At 39.0% G+C, this 18,583-nt stretch overlaps 1 protein-coding gene across 1 annotated transcript in view; it reads left to right on the top strand.

Annotated features, from left to right (window-relative positions):
- IPO8 (importin 8) overlaps positions 1-18,583 on the top strand; it is a 50,474-nt gene that overhangs the window by 275 nt on the left and 31,616 nt on the right. The window contains exons 2-9 of the mRNA XM_026040333.1: positions 7,617-7,698; positions 9,878-10,034; positions 11,777-11,935; positions 12,879-13,035; positions 14,096-14,185; positions 14,989-15,083; positions 15,681-15,765; positions 18,190-18,324. Coding sequence (XP_025896118.1) covers positions 7,617-7,698; positions 9,878-10,034; positions 11,777-11,935; positions 12,879-13,035; positions 14,096-14,185; positions 14,989-15,083; positions 15,681-15,765; positions 18,190-18,324 — 960 coding nt within the window. The remainder of the gene's footprint in view (positions 1-7,616; positions 7,699-9,877; positions 10,035-11,776; positions 11,936-12,878; positions 13,036-14,095; positions 14,186-14,988; positions 15,084-15,680; positions 15,766-18,189; positions 18,325-18,583) is intronic.

Here is an 18,583-nt window from a genome sequence, read left to right as displayed (position 1 = left end):
CGCCGCCGCCGGGGCCCGCGCCGCGCCGCGCGTGGGGGGCGGGCAGCGAGCGGCCGTTGGAGCCGTTAGCGGCCGGGCGGCCGTTAAAGCTGTTAACTGCTCCGCGCCGACTGTCAGCGGCTCCGCGGCTCCGGTCCCAGGGCCGCGGGGCTGCTGCGTCAGATCGCGAGGGGCCGCCGCTGATACGCGCGCCTTTTTTTCCCCCTTCCCTTTTTCCCCTCCTATTTTCTTTTCTTTTTTTTTTTTTCCTTTGCTTTGGGTGACATCGCAAGGCCCCGCAGCTGATACCGTGTTACCGCAGTATTTGCGCCCCATTGAGGCGGTGGACGAGTCTCGAGAGCAATAAGTTCCCTTGCACAGCATCAATAATCCCTTAGCGCTTAAAATTGGCTGCAATGGGCAATAGACCCTATTAGGAAAAAAAAAAAAAAACCCACAAACGAACACACAAACAAAAACTTTGATTTTTGGACTTTGCTGATGTGTTAACGGATTGGTCCAAACTAGCAGTATTACTCAGAGGTTGAATTAGCGCCACTTCAGATTTGCTCCCCCAGCTTAGTTTTCAATTCAGAGGCAACTTTTAAGACTCCTTGTGAAATGCCTCTGGCTAATCCTTCCTTTAGCAGTTGGCTAAATGGATGGACTTAAGTGCAGGGCATTTAGAATGCCCTAGGGAATTGCTAGATGAATGTGCAAACCTTTTTTATTTTCTGTATTTGGCATAGTTACTTTAAAAATGTCTCATTACCAAAAAAAAAAAAAAAAAGAAAAGAAAAAAAGTGTATTTATTTTTAGCGTTAAGAATTTAAAAATAAATTAATCTGTCAGCAGCCTGTTGCACAGGACCAAAACTACAACAATAAACTGCCACGTGTTTGGCAGGCTTGGAACAAAGCAGCAGCTGTCGAGATGGCTCTGTTGCACTCCTAATGTTGTCACTTTACCATCACAAATAAGATGATAAACCTCCAGAAAAGTTTGGAAGAGTTTTGAGATCACAATACGTACAATAATCTGAAGCCACGTGGTAGATAATGCCATCCTTGTGGAAAATCAGGAACAGCTTGAAATGGAGGCTTTTATTTAAAGTAGTTGATGCGTTTTCTGTTCTCTAACGATCATGAAAGAGGAGCCTTGATACTAAGGCATAGCTATTGTAGATGCTTCCTGGTACCAGGGGGAGTGGGATATGTCGGACTGATACAATGCACTGCTATGCAGTGTTGGATTTTATGTGGATTTGCAAGGCATCTTGCAGTCTTCCAGTGTTTTTGAAGCAAAACTTCAAAGCAACGTGTCAGGCTTCCATGTAGTCATGATAGTGTTGACATGTAACCGTTCCTGCAGTTACTAGAATCCAGACTCTGGTCTAACTTTTAAATTGTCCTCGCGCTCCCTCCCGGACCCCCCTCCAAAAAAAAAGGTAAAACAATCCGAACTTGAAGTGCTAATACAAGACTTGTCCAACAAAACAGAGAGTCACCTTATTCTATAGAATAGCTAAAGTGATGTTTCTTGTGGTACRTAGTGAAGAGTGTTGAGGTGAAGCTTGTGTTTGCCCATGCACGGGATACCTTTGCTTTCAGCTTTGAATCCAGTTAATCCAGTTGGTACCTGGATCCCTCACACTGTGCAGAACCTCCCCGTACTAATCTCTGTGTGGACAGTCCATTGCTTGAACCAAACCAGAGAGTCCTTCAGCGTTGCTCTTGCACTGCTCCTGACTCCCTGATACGGTTGCAGTGTTGAACTCTGTTATCTATTTGTGTCTGTCCATTATTGCTGTCCGTTCATGTCTATTTGTGCCACTTGTACCTCTTAGAAAAGGTTTCTTTGGTCCTTGATACCCACTCTAATGTATTAATACAGTAAACAGTGGACCCTACCAGCCCGTATCTTCTTAGCTTCAATAAACTATGTGTCCTTTGCCGTATCATAAAATTGAATTTATAAAATCTAATTATACGACAACACAGCCCTGCTGTGCACTTGTTTCCCTTTGAATTATTCATTCTTGTGCCAACCTGGTCCTCTAATGTTGATAGCATTCTAGATAGCCTCATGCTGAATGCCACTGATGCCTCATTTGATAAATGTGTTTTTAGCGTGTATGCTCTTCATGTTGAAGGTCTATATATCTGTTACCTCCCGATATCTCTAGGACCATTTTCCTGTGGATATTCCTCACTAACAWACCTCTAGCTTTTAGTAGGAATCCCTATTAGTCCTCAAGTGCATGAGCTTCCATTCCATTCCATTCCATTCCATTCCATTCCATTCCATTCCATTCCATTCCATTCCATTCCATGTCTCTTGCTCTAGTTCTAAAGATGTCTCAGTTCTTGAGGATTTTTCAAATCTTTCCCTGCTAGTGGTACCTGCAACTTTTGTGTCATCAGACGTCACTTCTCTCAGTGACATAAACATAGCTGCAAGTGTGGGACTGAACTGAAATGTGCCTCTTGATAAACTTCACTAGTATTTTCCTGTCAGATCAGTAATCTCTCTCCTATGATCACTGTCATTTTTCCGTTAGCCTATTATTTTCTAGATCTATCCTTCCTTCCTTCCTTCCGTCCGTCCGTCCGTCCGTCCGTCCGTCCGTCCCATCATTGTTCCTAAACTTCAGACCAACTTATTTATCAGTCACACTGTACTTACTAGACAAGTCAATTATCGTATTAAAGGAAGATATAAAGCCTTTGATATCTCTTTTAGGCTTGTACTTTTCTTTGGTGCGACTTATGGACTTGAGTTTTTTTGTTGTTTAAAAAGTTTTTTTTTTTTTTTTTTATTAAATGGTTCTTCTGTGTGTCAGTTCTTGGAATATAGTAGAGAATTTTTGTCTAAGTCTATGGACATCCTAATTCATCCCTGACTAATTCCAGTTCAAGTAGGATTACCATTGCAATTTTTGTATATTAATCTTTATTGGCTCAACCTGCTCTCATTAATCTCTTTGGCCTGTGACAAGGAGACAGTGTGAACACAATGGCAGAAATATAGACACCTGTGCTGACATTGAGACGGGGTTGCAGAATTTGGCTTTGACAGGAACCGGCAAGCAGAGCTGGGAGAAGAGAAGATGTTACGAGATTGTGCGAACACACAGAATCCAGAATAAAATTAGACATCCTTCCATTTCTTCCACATCTTTGCTAAGCTGGGTATCATAGTAGTAAGGGCTCTTAAGRCCACTGTAGAAGAGTTAGTAAACATCACTGTTATCAAGAGAAAGGAATCTCAGATATTCTCATTTGAGACAAATCTGGTGGGCAGACTTAATTGCATGTTAGAAATATGGTGAAAAGCAGTTTATTTGGGACTGGAGGAGTTCGAAAGCAGAACGCACACAGAAGGAGGAAGCTTAGGTGAGTATCTTGTGCATCTTGATCTTCACTGTGGGTGGAAACGCTGCGTGCTTCCCCATTCCCCYCAAAAAGAAAATGGTTTGCATGTAGGCAAGGAAACAAAGAAATGTCTTGGAAGTACTAGCTTATTTTAACAACCTGTCTGTGGCTGCTAATGTTAAGAACAAGARGGAATTCTACTGGCAGCTTCAAAAATATTCCCAAATGTAAAAAGACTGATAGAGTTTATAAGTAACATATTTTCAGCAAGCAGAAAATAAAGCTTAGCAAAACAGATAGTAGAACATTCAACACAAATACATGAAAGCCTTAAAATAATCTCTGCAAGCAGTTAATTGCCTAGGTATTCAGGCTGCATTCCTTTCCCTGTCCATTTATCTTTATGAACAAAAACGCAGTGCCTTGATTTTTCGGTTCCAGAGCTGCAAAGCCATTTTTAATGGCTTTAATGCCATATTGGATTCAGAAGTTAAGAAGGAGGTGTTCACTGCTGGTGGAGAAAGATGGTCTTAACGTTGCTTCTAGAACTGCATAGAAGACTCCCTCTTGGTTGCTGTTACTCAGCAGAGGATGAAACACCCTCCTGGGCCATTCTGCGGCAGCCCCAGTGGCTGCTGTTGCGACAAGGGGAACATCACTGACAATTGGGGCTGCTGAATATCTGCTGCCTTCAGGCTTTTGGGACTGCAATGGGCAAGATGCAAGAAAGACGGTGAATTAAATTTAGTAGCATAGAATGAATGATATCTTGGGAGCCACAATGACATTTTATCTTTGAAAAGTATTTGCTGTGGAGGGATCTATTTGGGGATCCATTTGATCCATTTTTAATGTATTTTTTCTCACTTCTCCTTGTGTCCTTTACACGTAATGGTGTTCATCTTGCTGTTTTTCAGTGACCCATCTGAGGCTTTCTTGGATGGCATCTGTTGTGTGTGAGATCAAATGGAAGAGGAAAAAGGCAGAAAAGGATGCACCTGTGATGCTGAGGAGTGGAAGAAAAGCAAAAGTTAGACCAAAAGCAAAAGGACGAGCAGAGTGCAGGGAAACATAGAGCCSTAGTGTGCAGATCTTGAGGCAGTGAATGCAGACGGGACAGGACACCTGGGGACACACGCATTTCCTTGGCCATTGCTTTAAYTATACCCAGTGTGCTTATCCATGTGCCTCTTCCAGCTTAGCTGCTACCTTCAGACATTGCTGTATCCCTTTCTGTTAGTTCCCATGGAAATTAAATGCTATTTTTTAAAAAATATGTAACCGCTTTCATCTGTGATTCGTGCAAGAATAGTTGGTATGTGTTTTACACAGCTTTAAAATAACTGCTGCTCTTTAAAATCTGTTTTTCAAAGTTTATTTTTCCACATTTTTTTAATCTTTTCCTTCAAAATAAACATGCCCCCACCGATCAGAAGATTCATAGAAAGTTTTACCAAATTGTTAAAACCCAAAGGCGAGACAAATGGCTTGGTGCAGCAGCTCATACAGAGCAGGGTGGTGCCTGATAAGCGAATGTTGCCAGACTTGGGCTGAAGGGCTTTGCCAGCCATGTGGTGCCTCACTGTGGCTCCTGTGCCAGCTTTTGGAAACAGCACCTCTCCACCTTCCCTTCCTGGGACCCGTGATGCTCCCGTTCTCAGTTTGTAAATACTACGTATGTTGTCACGTGCAGCTATTGCGATGCAAATAAGTGCCTTGGTCCAGCTCGGAGATCTCTTTATTGTCTTTCCTATTTACACAATGCCCAACTGGCAGTTGTTCTGCACCTGCTCATAGGGTACTTAGAGCTGTAGTTGCCGCTGCGCAGGTGCCTGTTAAATGATTTCGAGCAAGGGAGAGGAAGGATAAATCCCAAGTTGACAATTAGCATGACGACTAGCTCAGTGAGAATGTGCTGCTATGGGCAAAATGTTGCTGCACRCAGCTTTTTGGAAAGTCCTCTGTTCTGAAAAGTGCAAGCAGCAGGGAGTTTTCCTGCCTGGGTCGAGGCTGCAGCAGTGAGCGTTGTGCTGCTCCGGCTTCACAGATACGAGAGAATCGAGTGTCTTGGTTCTGAAATGGACACACAAACTCTGATCTCGGCAATGTTCATGTTCCTGATAGTAGTATTTTGTGAAAATGTGAACTATAGGATGAATGAGGAAACTAGGGCATTGTTAAAAGCTGCAAAAATAAAGATAATAGTGTGGGATAGAAGGATTTGGTGGGAGCTCGATGCTGTGCTCATGCCGTCTTGCTCGGAGCGCTGCTATTTCAGATGTTTCGTGCCGCAGCCCTSCTGGCAGCGTGCTGGCAGAAACGGGGCCTCCCCTGAGACACTGCTCATCTGCTGTGTGATGTGTCTTTTGTCGGAGCAGGCCCCTGCTGAGAAGATGAACTGTGCAGGCCAAACAACCATATGTGTGTATATCCTGGAAAAAATTCAGGGCTAGCAGTCATGTGCCAGCACAAGTGGTAGCAATAAAGCACCCTGGAGTAGCTGTGGCTTTAATGTGGATTCAGTAAAAGCTGTTTGCATAGAGAAAGGGGAATAATTTGCACTGCTGGCAGTGTGTTCACCCTGAATGCAATGCTGGTAGGTTTATGGCAGAAGAAAGAAAAAGTTGCATTCATAATTAATGCAATTACAGCAGTAAAAGCTGTGCGCACATTGGGTATGAGGACAGCATGTTGGCATCGTTTTGAAGGAAAGAAACTGTGCTTTCCTTAAATCTCTGGAAGCTGCATGGAGTGCTAGTGTCTGCTAGGGTGCATCTCAGAGCCTGGGGCTCGAACGTGCCAAGACTGTAGAGATTTTGCCCTGCGAGGGTTGAGGGAGAGTCTTTGGACTCCAGTGTATCTCATTAAAAGATGATCTTTGCAATCCAGTATGCTTCAACCACTTGATTTTGAAGCTGGTATTTCAGCGTCTCGATWGATAAATGGAGATCTTGTGCTGTCAGTTAAAACTTTTATTTTTAGCAGTGCTTATGAGCAACTCAATTTTAAAGAAAAGGGAATTACAGGAGAGGATGCTTTTGATCTGCCACTGCTGCTTTTATCTGAGATCTCAGATTGCTCCGTAAACGTCAAATGCGCACAAAGTAGGTTAGAATTATGCTCTCATTACAAAGCGTAAAGCAAAGGCCAGAAAGTTAAGTGATTTGACAGAATTATTGAGTGATAGACTTGCCGTGCAGCTGTTACACTCATGGCATCGTGAAAGCCATGTGATATTATTTCACTATGGAAATGCTCAATGAGGGAACTGGGCATGCAAAGAGTTCTGTTTCACAGCTTTTGGATGCCACTAAGAGGGGCTATAGCATTCTCTCAGTGCGGCTCTGGAAATAACTGAAGAGCTGCCAGGCATAATCTGGTTGAAAAGAAATACTGAAAAGGTGAAATCAAGAAAGTTTCTGTCATCTAGCCCCCAAGAAACATCTGTCCTTGAACGTCAAGCTCATGGATCTAAATGATGAAAGGTCTGATCTGCCAGTAACTACAGATGTTGCCAAGGCTTAGCTGTAACTGCGCTGGGCTGAGTCAACAGTTCTGCACGTTGGAGGGCCCCTGTTGAGTGACAGCAGTGCAGGACTGTCAGATTGTCACATCTTTTAAAGGTGGCTGCTTTGCTCAGAAGTTCAGTGGTGACACTTGCTCTTCGCAGTTCTTCAGCTGTGCAGCCGATCAGGTGTTTGAGCAGTTGCCAGGGAAGTTGTGGGTTTTGAAAAGTTAGCTGTCCACACTTGGTATTAACTAAAAATGCTGATTCTACTATTTTTCTGCCCCTCTCCCTTTTTTTTTTTTTTTTTTTTTGGTTATCGTGCAAGTATTTTTTAATCATTTCACAATTCACTATTCATATTAAACCACAATCTGTTTCACAAAGGAGTATCGTATATTGATGTAATGAGTCAATATCCATTTCGTTTACTTAGCCTAAGTTAAATAACTCAAAGGCAAATCTGTAGKGCTCCTCATTATACATAGAATTATTTAAATGTTCCCTATGGTTAATCTCTAGTAGAGTGCTTTGTCATGTTACTGCTTCCACCTATGTGCCATTATATGCTCTATTTTTACAAGTAATTTGGAATGCTGCTGATTTGGGAAATCCAAGTGCCAAAACCTTCATTTTCTGCTTCTTGAGGAAAGTCAAAAAACACTGTGCAAAATTCTCAGTTGRTATTTCTTATTCAGCTGTTGCTAATACAGTCCTCTCTAAATACAGAAATTTGCTCTCTGTTTTGTGTATTTCAGTCCTACAAGATCATCAATTTTGCTCCAAGTCTACTGCAAATCATAGTATCGGATCAAGTTGAATTTCCAGTACGTCAAGCAGGTGAGCTGAAATTCTTGTTTCATTTTATGTTACTTCAACGTCAGTCTCTTGCTCTTACAACAGAGCATTTAGCTGTTGTGATGTGAGCAACTTCCTATTTGCTCTGACCATGGAAATTTAAAGATTCAGCAGGACATCTTCTCTACATCATTTCTTTTCAGTATGAACAGAATGAACAGTATGAACAGTATGAACAGTCTTTTCAGTATGAACGGTTTTTCAGTCAGATAAAACGAGGGGTGTAGGATAGAGTTTTGCTTTCATGTGTTTGTAGTGATCCCTACTGGATTACTGTAATACTGAATCTGGAGAATGATTTCTGGTCAAAACTGAGTATCCAGGGAGCTATAGGTATTTTGCTTTCTTCTCAGAACAGTGACAAAGCAAAGAGATGATGTTTTTTTTCTTAAAAAAAAAAAAAAAAGCCTTGTTCTTGTTTGAATGAGTTTCTCTCTTTGAATTCTTTTTTTTTTTCTCCGAGAAAAAAAGAAGTTATAAAAAAACGAAAACAAAGTTTTCAAGGGCACCCAAGTATGCTTAGTATTTCTGATGTCCACTCACAAAAGTAGATATGAAGGAAGGCCACGTGAAAAGTAATCATAAACCTACAGTCTGAGCACCTCTAGAAAGAGTAACAGTGTGTGTAACAATCTGAAGGCGTACACGAGTGAAGGATCGGACTCAATTCTCATAATGTATTTTAGTTGTTTCTACACATTTTTTATGGATATAGAAAATACTCAGCTTTTGGAGGAAGATGAGCAATGCTTCATTCACAGCTGTTTCTATGCTATGGAAAAGCATTTCCCCTAGAAGCTCTGTTTTGTGTGCACAGATCCTCCTAATCCCGGGTGTGTGTTGAGGCCTGCTGACATGGGCTGTTTGTCGTGCTGGCGTGTATGTTATCAAAGGGAATCCAACTTTGAATGGTGGTGTTAAACCATTCCAGGGTCAAGTTGGATGCTTAATCCAGAATCCGCAAGGCTGTTTTCATAAAACAGTAAAAATGAAATGATGAAATAATACCAAAAAATCTCCTTTTAGTATCATTCATTAGAAAAAAACATGGAAGAGGATATAACATATTTCAGCATTTTTACAGAGTGAGGATGTAAAATAGAAAAACACATTTAAACTGAATTTGTCATTCGATAGATTCAATAGACATTTTGTAAAAAGCCAAAAATCTCTATACCATCATGCTCTGTGGACAYGGTATATTAAAATCCTGGACTAGTCTTCCTGGACTTGGCTTTTATCAGAGTATTCTGATGTGTCATAGAAAAATAACTTTTTTTCCTCTTTGGACTATAAATTATTTTACAAGCAAACTATATGTTTTCATCCTCTGTGATTTGTCATAACCAAGAAAAAATGATTGTACCCAAGGATATCTTATTTATATTTTAAGTCCCTAGTCAGTAATCAACCAGAAGAGTAAAGGGATAACATTTTTTATGAACATTCCTTTAATATCTTACACCATGTTTCCTGTGTTTGCTAAAAAACATSTACAGACATTTTAGAGTTTTGAGGCATAAATGCTGCTTGCTTTCAGTTGAAGATTAACTTTATTTTTCATGGTGTTGCCTGTGAGATAGTCAGGAACAATTCTAAAGGATTATGGGAAATCCTAATATTGAGATAAAGCTTAGGGAATTTACAACAAACATTTCTGTCTGAATAGGAGGTCGGCTTTGTGCCAGTTTCATGCTGGGCATTTCCCCAAGCAAAATGTCCTATCTGTTTGTGCTATGATTTGTTTAAATGAGCCTTGCAAAGCTTCACTTAGTGAGCCTGAGCAGCTATTGTGAGGCCGAGTAAAAATTCATATAAGAGGATTTTGTTTGCTTATCTAGAATGATAAAATATTGTGTCYATATGCAAGACTGCTGTAATGAAGAAAATAGTCCGGTAGAAGTTGACAGAAGTACTCTCCTATTCTATTTAACACAAGGCACCTAAGTTGGAWGTCTGTAATAAGTTTGATGTCTATAAAAACAATTTTTAATCAGACTTAAGTGTGCTAGTGCTTATAATTGTTAACCTGTAATGGTTTCCAGTCATCTTTTCTCCTCATTTTTATACTTTCAGTTGTACTGCATTTAAAGCACATTGTAATGTGGAGATTTTGTAGAATTCAATTCTAAACTATTATTTCCATGATGCTTATACTTAGCTGCCATTTACCTAAAGAACATGGTGACACAGTACTGGCCAGACCGTGAACCCCCTCCAGGAGAAGCCGTGTTTCCGTTCAACATTCATGAAAACGATCGCCAACAGATCCGTGATAACATTGTGGAAGGAATAATTCGTTCTCCTGACCTTGTGAGGTAGGTTGTGTTATACAGAAGTGTGGCTAACGGTCAGGACTTCAGACCTACTGGTCTAAAAATAGTCATGTGAGAATCTTAATTTCTTGAGAGAGAAAGTGTGTACTGATTTTGGAAATGTAATAATAATAATAATCTTTTAAACATGTTTATATGCAGTTATTTTTCAGGAATGCATTATTCTAAGAGCATTGATGTATTTGATCATTTTATGGGRCAAATTAAATGAACTTCTAAAACTTCCTCTAGTGATTGCCTGTTTGGCTGATTGGCAGCAAATAGAAGACTATATGAAATGCAGAATTTATCCATTTGAAGAAATACTGTCCAAAACCTGTTTTTTTTTTTTTTTTCCCTAGTAATACTTTTCTCAACTGCGTTTCCAGTTTATGGATGTATTCCCAGTTTTTTTAAATGCACTTAGCATTCTTGTTTTTAAGATGTTAGAAAAATGAAGAAATGCTGCTCTGCTTTTATTGGGGGAACAGTTAAGATTTACAAACTTGCAGTGATTGCTCAGTGCTCTAATAAAACGAGTCATGGTGTTGGTCTCTGTTGTATCAATGTTCATCCTTGAAAAACAGAAGAAAATCTTATCTCCTCCTCTCCACTTGCCACATGCCCTGGTATGTGGTACCTTTATTTATTTATTTATTTATTTATTTATTTATTTATTTATTTATTTATTTATTTATTTATTTACCAGCAGTCTTACCAGGAAAATTAATGACATATGAAATTAGAATTAGGGAAAACCTTCTAAATAAAGAAGAATGAAGAATTATTCATACGTTAGGTTGCCATAGAATCTCAGTCACTGAAGGGTTTTGTGTTTATGAATAGATTATAGACACCTGTGAGGAATKCTTGGGCTATAGATGGTTTCGTACTGGAACAAGATAGTGAACTAAAACATCTTTTCCAATTCAGGTTTTCTTACACTTTCTAACTTTACACTTACACTTTCTAGCATCCCCAATAAACACATAGTTGCTCTGTGCTGAGATAGTGCTGCAGTGTAAGAAAACTTGTGTCATGATGTAGTAAAGACCCATAGTTTCCCATATCATCATATCATAATTGCAGATATTTGAGTTCATTTAAAAGAACCCAAAATGCTGGAGGTGTGGGGAGTTTTTGTCAAGTTAGTCCAGACATCTTTTCACAACCTTGTACTGAAAATGACCTGACATTCCAGGGACAATCGATATCTGCAAGGATTGTTGAAAACTTTGAAAATCACCTTAAATGAAATACAGGTTTTTAAACACTGTATAAGAGCCTGTAGACTTGCCACATGGGTGAAAATGCCAAGAAACTTTATTGTAACTAGTATCATGCTGTGATACTGGTATTTTTACTGCCTGCTTGTGAGAATAGAGAGGGGAAAGAAATCAAATTGGCAAGAAACACAATTTCCAAAGGCTTTGTTTTATAAGCAAATTATTTTTCTAACTACTGCCTGGTAGGTGTGGAGAGTGAAGAGGAAGAGAGAAAAAGTAACTAAAATAACCTAGAATTCGTTTCTTCTTTAAAGTTAAGTCCTCTGGCACACGTTTTCCCTGTGATTTTTCCTCTGCCATCTCCCAGAATGCTTTCAGCACTGTCAAAATGTGTGTGATACCTGTGATATAATATGTGTAATGTACCCATTAAACCAGGATTTAGTATCAATTAACCCCTRTAATTGGAATCTTATTTACTTTACAGTGTCTTTCTTTTTTGTTTCCCTCTTGCCCAAGAGCCCAGCTGACCATGTGCCTCCGAGCCATCATCAAGCATGACTTTCCTGGCCACTGGACGGCTGTGGTGGACAAGATAGGCTACTACCTGCAGTCTCAGAACAGTGCGAGCTGGCTGGGGAGCCTCCTGTGCCTCTATCAGCTGGTGAAGACCTATGAGTAAGTTGCTGTCCAGCTGTGTCCTGGGAGTCAGCGCTTAGGGTTTGGGCTGATTCCTGCCAATGAAGCTCTTAAGAGCACCGGCAGTTCTAYGAGGAATTCACATGGAGAACGGGAATAATTGTCACGTGTTTCCTTTGCTACAAATAAATTAAGACTATTCATCTTCTTTATATCATCTGGGAAAACAAAGAGTCCAGTGAGAATTTATGCAAGTTTGCTGACATTTTTTTTTCTCGAGTTTTGAATTTTTGAGTACCTATGAAAAATTTCTTTAATGTTTAAAACTTCTTTTGTTTGAGGGTCCCCCAGATGCTGGATATATGAATGCCAATCACTTTTTACGTTCATGTCATGAACGTAGTACTGACTTCATCACATAGTTCTATTTCATTCTGTTATCTGTGCCATTTTCCTCATGGTCTACATCTGCCAAGCGTACATTAGCAGAACTATGATGAGCCCTCTCACTCATATTTTAAAATTATTTGGTCTTAAAAACATATGTAGAAACTGTATAAAAGAAGTATATGTGGACAAAGGGTGAATCTTGATAAGACAAAGTAGTTGTCTTTCCCTTTCAAAGGCTGTTCACTCTTCCTTGCTCATCATCCAGTATGGATGATCCAGTATTCRTATGCACTGATACAAATGTCAAGTCCCTGCTCTTGTGAGCTTACATTCCAGTTGCAAAGAACATTAATCCTTCCTTCTAGTAGGTGCATTTATATGAGGTAACTTTTTGTTGGTTTGAATTTCTCTATTATAGGCTAGAGAATTTACACAAATTGTTTGAACTGTGAGATGGGAGCTGGAGTAGGGGAGAGTGATGTAGTGAGTGCTGGATATTAATTTTTCTAGGGTATAGTAATTAAATTGCTGGTGGGGAGTAAGCTCTAGAACTTCTATGTAAACCTTGAGTGATACTTTTGTTTTCTTTCAGATACAAGAAAGCGGAAGAACGAGATCCTCTCATAGCAGCAATGCAGCTATTTTTGCCTCGGATTCAGCAGCAGATGATACAGCTTCTGCCTGATAACTCCCATTACTCTGTACTGCTTCAGAAACAAATCTTAAAGATCTTCTATGCTCTTGTTCAGGTTGGCATCTGGGTACATTAAAAACAAAGTTTTACTTTGCTGGAAACAGCAATCCCCTTCAGTGCCCCTCAGGTTGTGGTTGAATAAGAATACCAATTCTAATGGAGAAAAAAATGCAATAAATACCTTGTATAAAAAGATGACCTTTAGAGATTTTCTGGGTTGAAACTGGTCATGTGATCCTCCAGAATAAATTTTTATAGAACCTAGATACTTATGCACATTCTGACTATGAGCTTGCTGGAGGGATGTTGCTATTTTTTTCAAAGCTGGCAGCACATATCACCTGATAGAAAATATATGAGTACCTAGTTTRTGCTGCTTAGCCTTTGAAAGTGCCAGTAGTGCATATTAAAGTATAGTTGTCAAGTAGGGCTGCTCTTCAGTAGGTGGCATTTCTCTTCTAAAAATTTGATACAGAAAATATTGAGTCACCTTCTACAGAGATGGTGACTCTCCTTTGGTGAAGGAGATATTCTTAGTGAATAAGAAATAGAATAAATCATAGGTATAAGGAGCAGCCAGAAAGATCTTACTGAGAGTTAGAAAGCTACAATAAATTGCTTTTATATAGGAGAAGGATTAAAGGGAAACAAAGGTTGTATTTTATTTTCTAAACATTTGGTTGTATGTTGTTGTGTTGCTTTGGATTTTGTAGAGAAATAAAATTTATTAGCTAGTCATGCAAAGTAGAGTCCATTTAGTRGAATGTTTTTGGTTTCCCAAAACCATGTGACACTGCTGCGGTCCCTAAAAGAGAGCTGCACCGTTATGAATAAGGGAAAGAAACAAAAAGAATTGGTAGGTTCTCAGGCCAAGAGACTCCCAGAAATACTGTCTGCTCAGAAATTCCCGTCAGTTATGCTAAGAAAGATACAATTAGAGCAGTATTGAAATTGAATTGAAAACATAATTATAAGTATTGAAAACATAATTAATAGAAACATAATTGAAAACCTGGTGTTCCTGGGGGTGTAATTACACTAGAAATATCTATAGAGGCATCAGAGAGATAGAAAAAAAAAAGGTATTTGATGACTGTTTTCTTTTCTTATTTCAGTATGCATTGCCACTCCAGTTGGTGAATAACCAGACTATGACTCAGTGGATGGAGATCTTCCGTACTATCATTGATAGAAATGTGCCTCCTGTAAGATTTGCTTCACTAAAGACTTTTAATACTTGGGTGCTGGCATATAAAGACCAATCAGTGCGAAGATTTATAAGTGTTTTTTTTAAGATGCAGTCTCTCTAGATTCTTAAGAGTTCAAGATTCTTATTGTGCTGTTTCTGATGTTAATGCAGGAAGATCATGCAGACTTGTCACAGTTTCAATACCTTAGGCAGTGATAAGGTATAATTCCAGTACTAGATATTTTAGAAGTTTCCAAGGATTTTAATCATTTTCTCTCAAAAAAGAAGAAAAAGCTCATCACAAACACATCTCTTATCTCTTTTTCTTCAACCATTCTCTACTTTTTTTGAACAACAACAACAACAAAAAAGTAATTCAGTTCTCAGGTGTGTGTAGCATTTGTGTGTAGTACCTGATATTTGGATTTTGGTTTAGAAGTATATTTCACACCATTTTAAAAGTTTTTGTGTTAATATATGATACAGGTATGTAACTTCAGGGTAATAGTATTATGTTTGATTTTTAAGCAAAAGTAGAAACTACTGTATGTTATTTAAGTGTATGTGAGAGTTTTAGCTTTTTCGAGGTCCATCATTTTGAAAATCAAAAGTATGGGCATTGTTTGGGTATTGCACATGCACAATTCTATTGTCCAAATAAGAAATTAAAATATCCTGAGAGTTTTACAAATGTTCATAGAACCAAAGCTTTACTGAATACTAAGAATTTGTATTGATTTACACAGAGGTAAGGAATATTTGAAACATTTCTGTCAAGCATGCACATAATTAATTAAAAATAAATATATTTATTTATAGGAGACTTTGCAAATTGACGAAGATGACAGGCCAGAGCTGGTATGGTGGAAATGCAAGAAGTGGGCATTGCATATTGTAGCTCGTCTTTTTGAACGGTAATGAGCTAATGAACAGATTAAAAATCATCTTGGGGTTGTAAATCTTTAATGTACTTTGGGTACAGTTAGAGCTAAGTTTATTTAAGAGCTCATCACCACCAAAAGGGTAGTCCTGCTGCTTTTCTCTGCCTTACACTGATCCCAGCTGCTGGTATGAGAAATTACTTTAAAGATTTGGCTCTCTAAGCTGACAGTGATCTAGCTTTGCGAGAAGAGTACAAGTTTTTGTTGGTATTATTTTCTGTAGCCACCTACAAATGCCTACATTATCAAGTCCAAAGGCATTGCAAGGTTTGAAAAGGAATCCCAAAAGCATAGAAGTTACGTATCTTGTGACAAAAAGGGATYTGTATTTACCTGGCTATACTATTGTACTCTAAGAGGATCTATGAAAAGAARAGGGAAGTGGAACACAGTGTGGGAGATAATGGCCTAGCCTTCTAGGCCATTTTTGTGAGAAATAGGCCATATTCGTGAGAAAAGATTCCTTGCAGATAGAAGGCTGCCCAGGGTGCTCTGTATATTGGAAAGGGCTGTGATTTCTTGACACAGAAGATTTCTCACTGTCTAAATACCTCTATTCTTCTTTTAAAGGTATGGAAGTCCTGGAAATGTAACTAAAGAATATTTTGAATTCTCTGAGTTTTTCTTAAAAACATATGCTGTTGGAATACAACAGGTAAGAACTATTAATTTGTTTCTGAATTTTCTATTTTTTCTGAATGCACTTCTATTTTTCAGTCGGGCACTCATAYAGAAATGCAGTCAGGAAGCAACACTGGACAGTCGGTCAAATTTTCGCGGTGGTCATTGAGAAGTTCTTTAGAACTCTTTAGTGCTATCCTCAACTGAGATGTAATAACAGAAATTTTCAGTGATTCAAAAAAAAAAAAAAAAAAAAACCCTGTGCAGTAAATTCCCATAAAATGTGAGTGCTTAGAAAACAGGTCTTCATATCATGTATAAACATTTTGTAAGTACTTACGCTGTATGCAGCGTAGGAACTCTGAGTTCTGACCTGGCTATTTTATTTCTAGAAGACAGAAGCAGATTAGAAGGTGTTTTGAGAGCAGCGAYAGAAGTTAATATATGCCTGGAAAGCAAGTTTTATGAAAATACAGCATAAATTCACAGTTTGCAACCAAAAATATTTCTGCTGGGGAATACTTGCTTGTGATAAACTTTGCATTTAGTGGGGACATTTCAGTTTTGATAAGATTGCATCAAAGAGAGGCAGTTCCTTTCAGATTTTTTCAGTGTTTTTCTGCCAGCTCAGCTGCCGGCCCCTGGGACCTGGGCTTCCAGACTTCCAGCATCTTCCTGATTTGCTGGAGTGACTTTAGGAATTGGTTACTGGAACCCCTGAGAGTGTTGGCTCCCAAGCTCAGGTGTTTCTGGCACAGCTCCTCCTGTTTCTCATTCGGTCAGCTATAACCTGGAGGTCTGGGAGGGCTAGTCCCCAGGTTTCTGGCTCAAGAGGCTCATGCTCTTGGGCATTCAGACTCTTTCGGGTTACAAATGACACGGTCTCATAACAGGCTCCTGCGAAGCTGGGAGAAGGCAGGAATCTCTCCTGCTCGTAGTTCTGGACTCTTGATTTTCTTTGACCTGCAAACCCTGATAAACCCCTGGGAATGYGGATTTTTGAGTGGCAGTTCTTTAGATAATTTATATTTTCAGGGTATGTGGCTTCTCAGCACAATTCCACATGTCTGCATGCGCAGACATGACATTGGCAAGCCTTCCACARGTTTAAATTTCTAGTGTCTCCTATGAAGGATTCCAAACTGTTGTAACCTGAAGTCAGAATTGAACTATTCAGAATACCAAGATGAAGTGAAAATTACTTTTCTGCATCCATTTTGACAAAAAAAAAGCAGATTATCCATCAGTGCACATGATTCTATGGATATTTGTAAATGATAAAGAGCCAAAGAAGGAGAGAAATGATTGGGGTAAGACTGTAAGTGTGAAATAAGCAGAAAGGGGAAACAGGTCATTATTTTTTTCTAAGCTCTTTGCAGTGGTTAACACCTAAGTGGTGAACTATTCCCATGGGCAATGCTAATTTGAAATACTTAAAATTTACTTCTGCTGGAGGGCTAGGATACATGGCAAATGTATCCTAATGCTGATTCACTACATTTCTCTGCAGAGCTCCAGTGCTGCTGAGCATGATGACATTATGAAGCCTTCTTTACTTACTTACCACTTACTAAGYGCTCACCTTGTGCTAGAGTCTGTATCAGATACAGACAGTGTCCAAGGAATGTGTGGTACAAAAGACCAAGAGAAGATGCAGAATGCCAGGGAAGGCGTGATGTTCAAAGGAAGGTTTATGTTAGAGTGCTGGGAAGAACTTTGAAGCAGAATTGTCCTTCTGAAAATAGGTTCCCTTGGAATATTTTGATAGGCATTGTTCTTTGTTGCTATTCATGTACTTGCCAATACTGTGTTTTTATTAACACATGTATAATTTATCATATGCAGATTAGTGACTTTGTACTGTGGTATTTTTTAGTGTAGCAAACCTTTATAATAAAGAAAGCTTGTGTAACAGGGTTTGTGGTAGGATGCTAGCTAGTTCTGTCTGATTATTGCAAAAGTATCTGGGTTTAAGGTTTTGGCATCTCTTCTAATTAACAGGTTTAGGTGCTAACCTAGTTTCCCTTTTAGCTTAGTATTTCTATTTTTATCTTTGTTCTTCCACAGTCATTTATCTTCTTTAGAGACCTATCCTTCTCAAATGAATAAAGACACCATTAATAGATTTAGAAGCCAAACTATAGGCATGCCAACTTGGAGATTTTCTGCCTATGCCTTTTCCTTACCTGTTCTATTTTTGCTGAGGCATACGTGGACTGTCAGTCTGTGACTGCTTAATTGTATCTTTGGTTTAGAAGAGCAAGTGATCGCGCTGTGGGATTATTTAGAGTAGCAAAGGTAAAGACATAAGAACATAAGTAAAGGTCCTGCAAGACTATCTTGCAGTAAAACCAATGCATCTGTTCTTGCATATTCACAGCAGGGATCCACTGCGTATGGATGCATAAGACATAATTGGTGATTTTCCTTTAAAAATATCAATTTCTTATTTCTTTAGGTTCTCTTAAAAATCCTAGACCAATACAGACAAAAAGACTATGTTGCTCCACGTGTCCTTCAACAAACATTGAATTACCTGAATCAAGGAGTCATTCATTCTGTAACATGGAAGCAGATGAAGCCACACATACAGGTCAGTGCATAAAACCTGATCATAAACACTGAATGCCATCAGGATGATTAAAAACAAGCAAACAAACAAAAAGGGTCTTTGRTGTTTTAAAGACAGCTTCATGAATCTCTCATGCAGCAATCAATCTAGGGAAAACTAACATTTCCAAATTACACTGTGGTTAGGTTTTACTACCATTTATTATAAATACTGTTAACTGAAATAAAGATTCTGGTGTTTTTTTGATGAAATGTGCAACAAAATCATAATGATTGGCTTT

Source organism: Nothoprocta perdicaria, unplaced genomic scaffold (genome assembly GCF_003342845.1).
Source record: "Nothoprocta perdicaria isolate Ctin4 unplaced genomic scaffold, notPer1 scaffold_253, whole genome shotgun sequence".
Classification (NCBI taxonomy): domain Eukaryota; kingdom Metazoa; phylum Chordata; class Aves; order Tinamiformes; family Tinamidae; genus Nothoprocta; species Nothoprocta perdicaria.
This window is presented reverse-complemented; position numbering and strand designations above follow the sequence as displayed.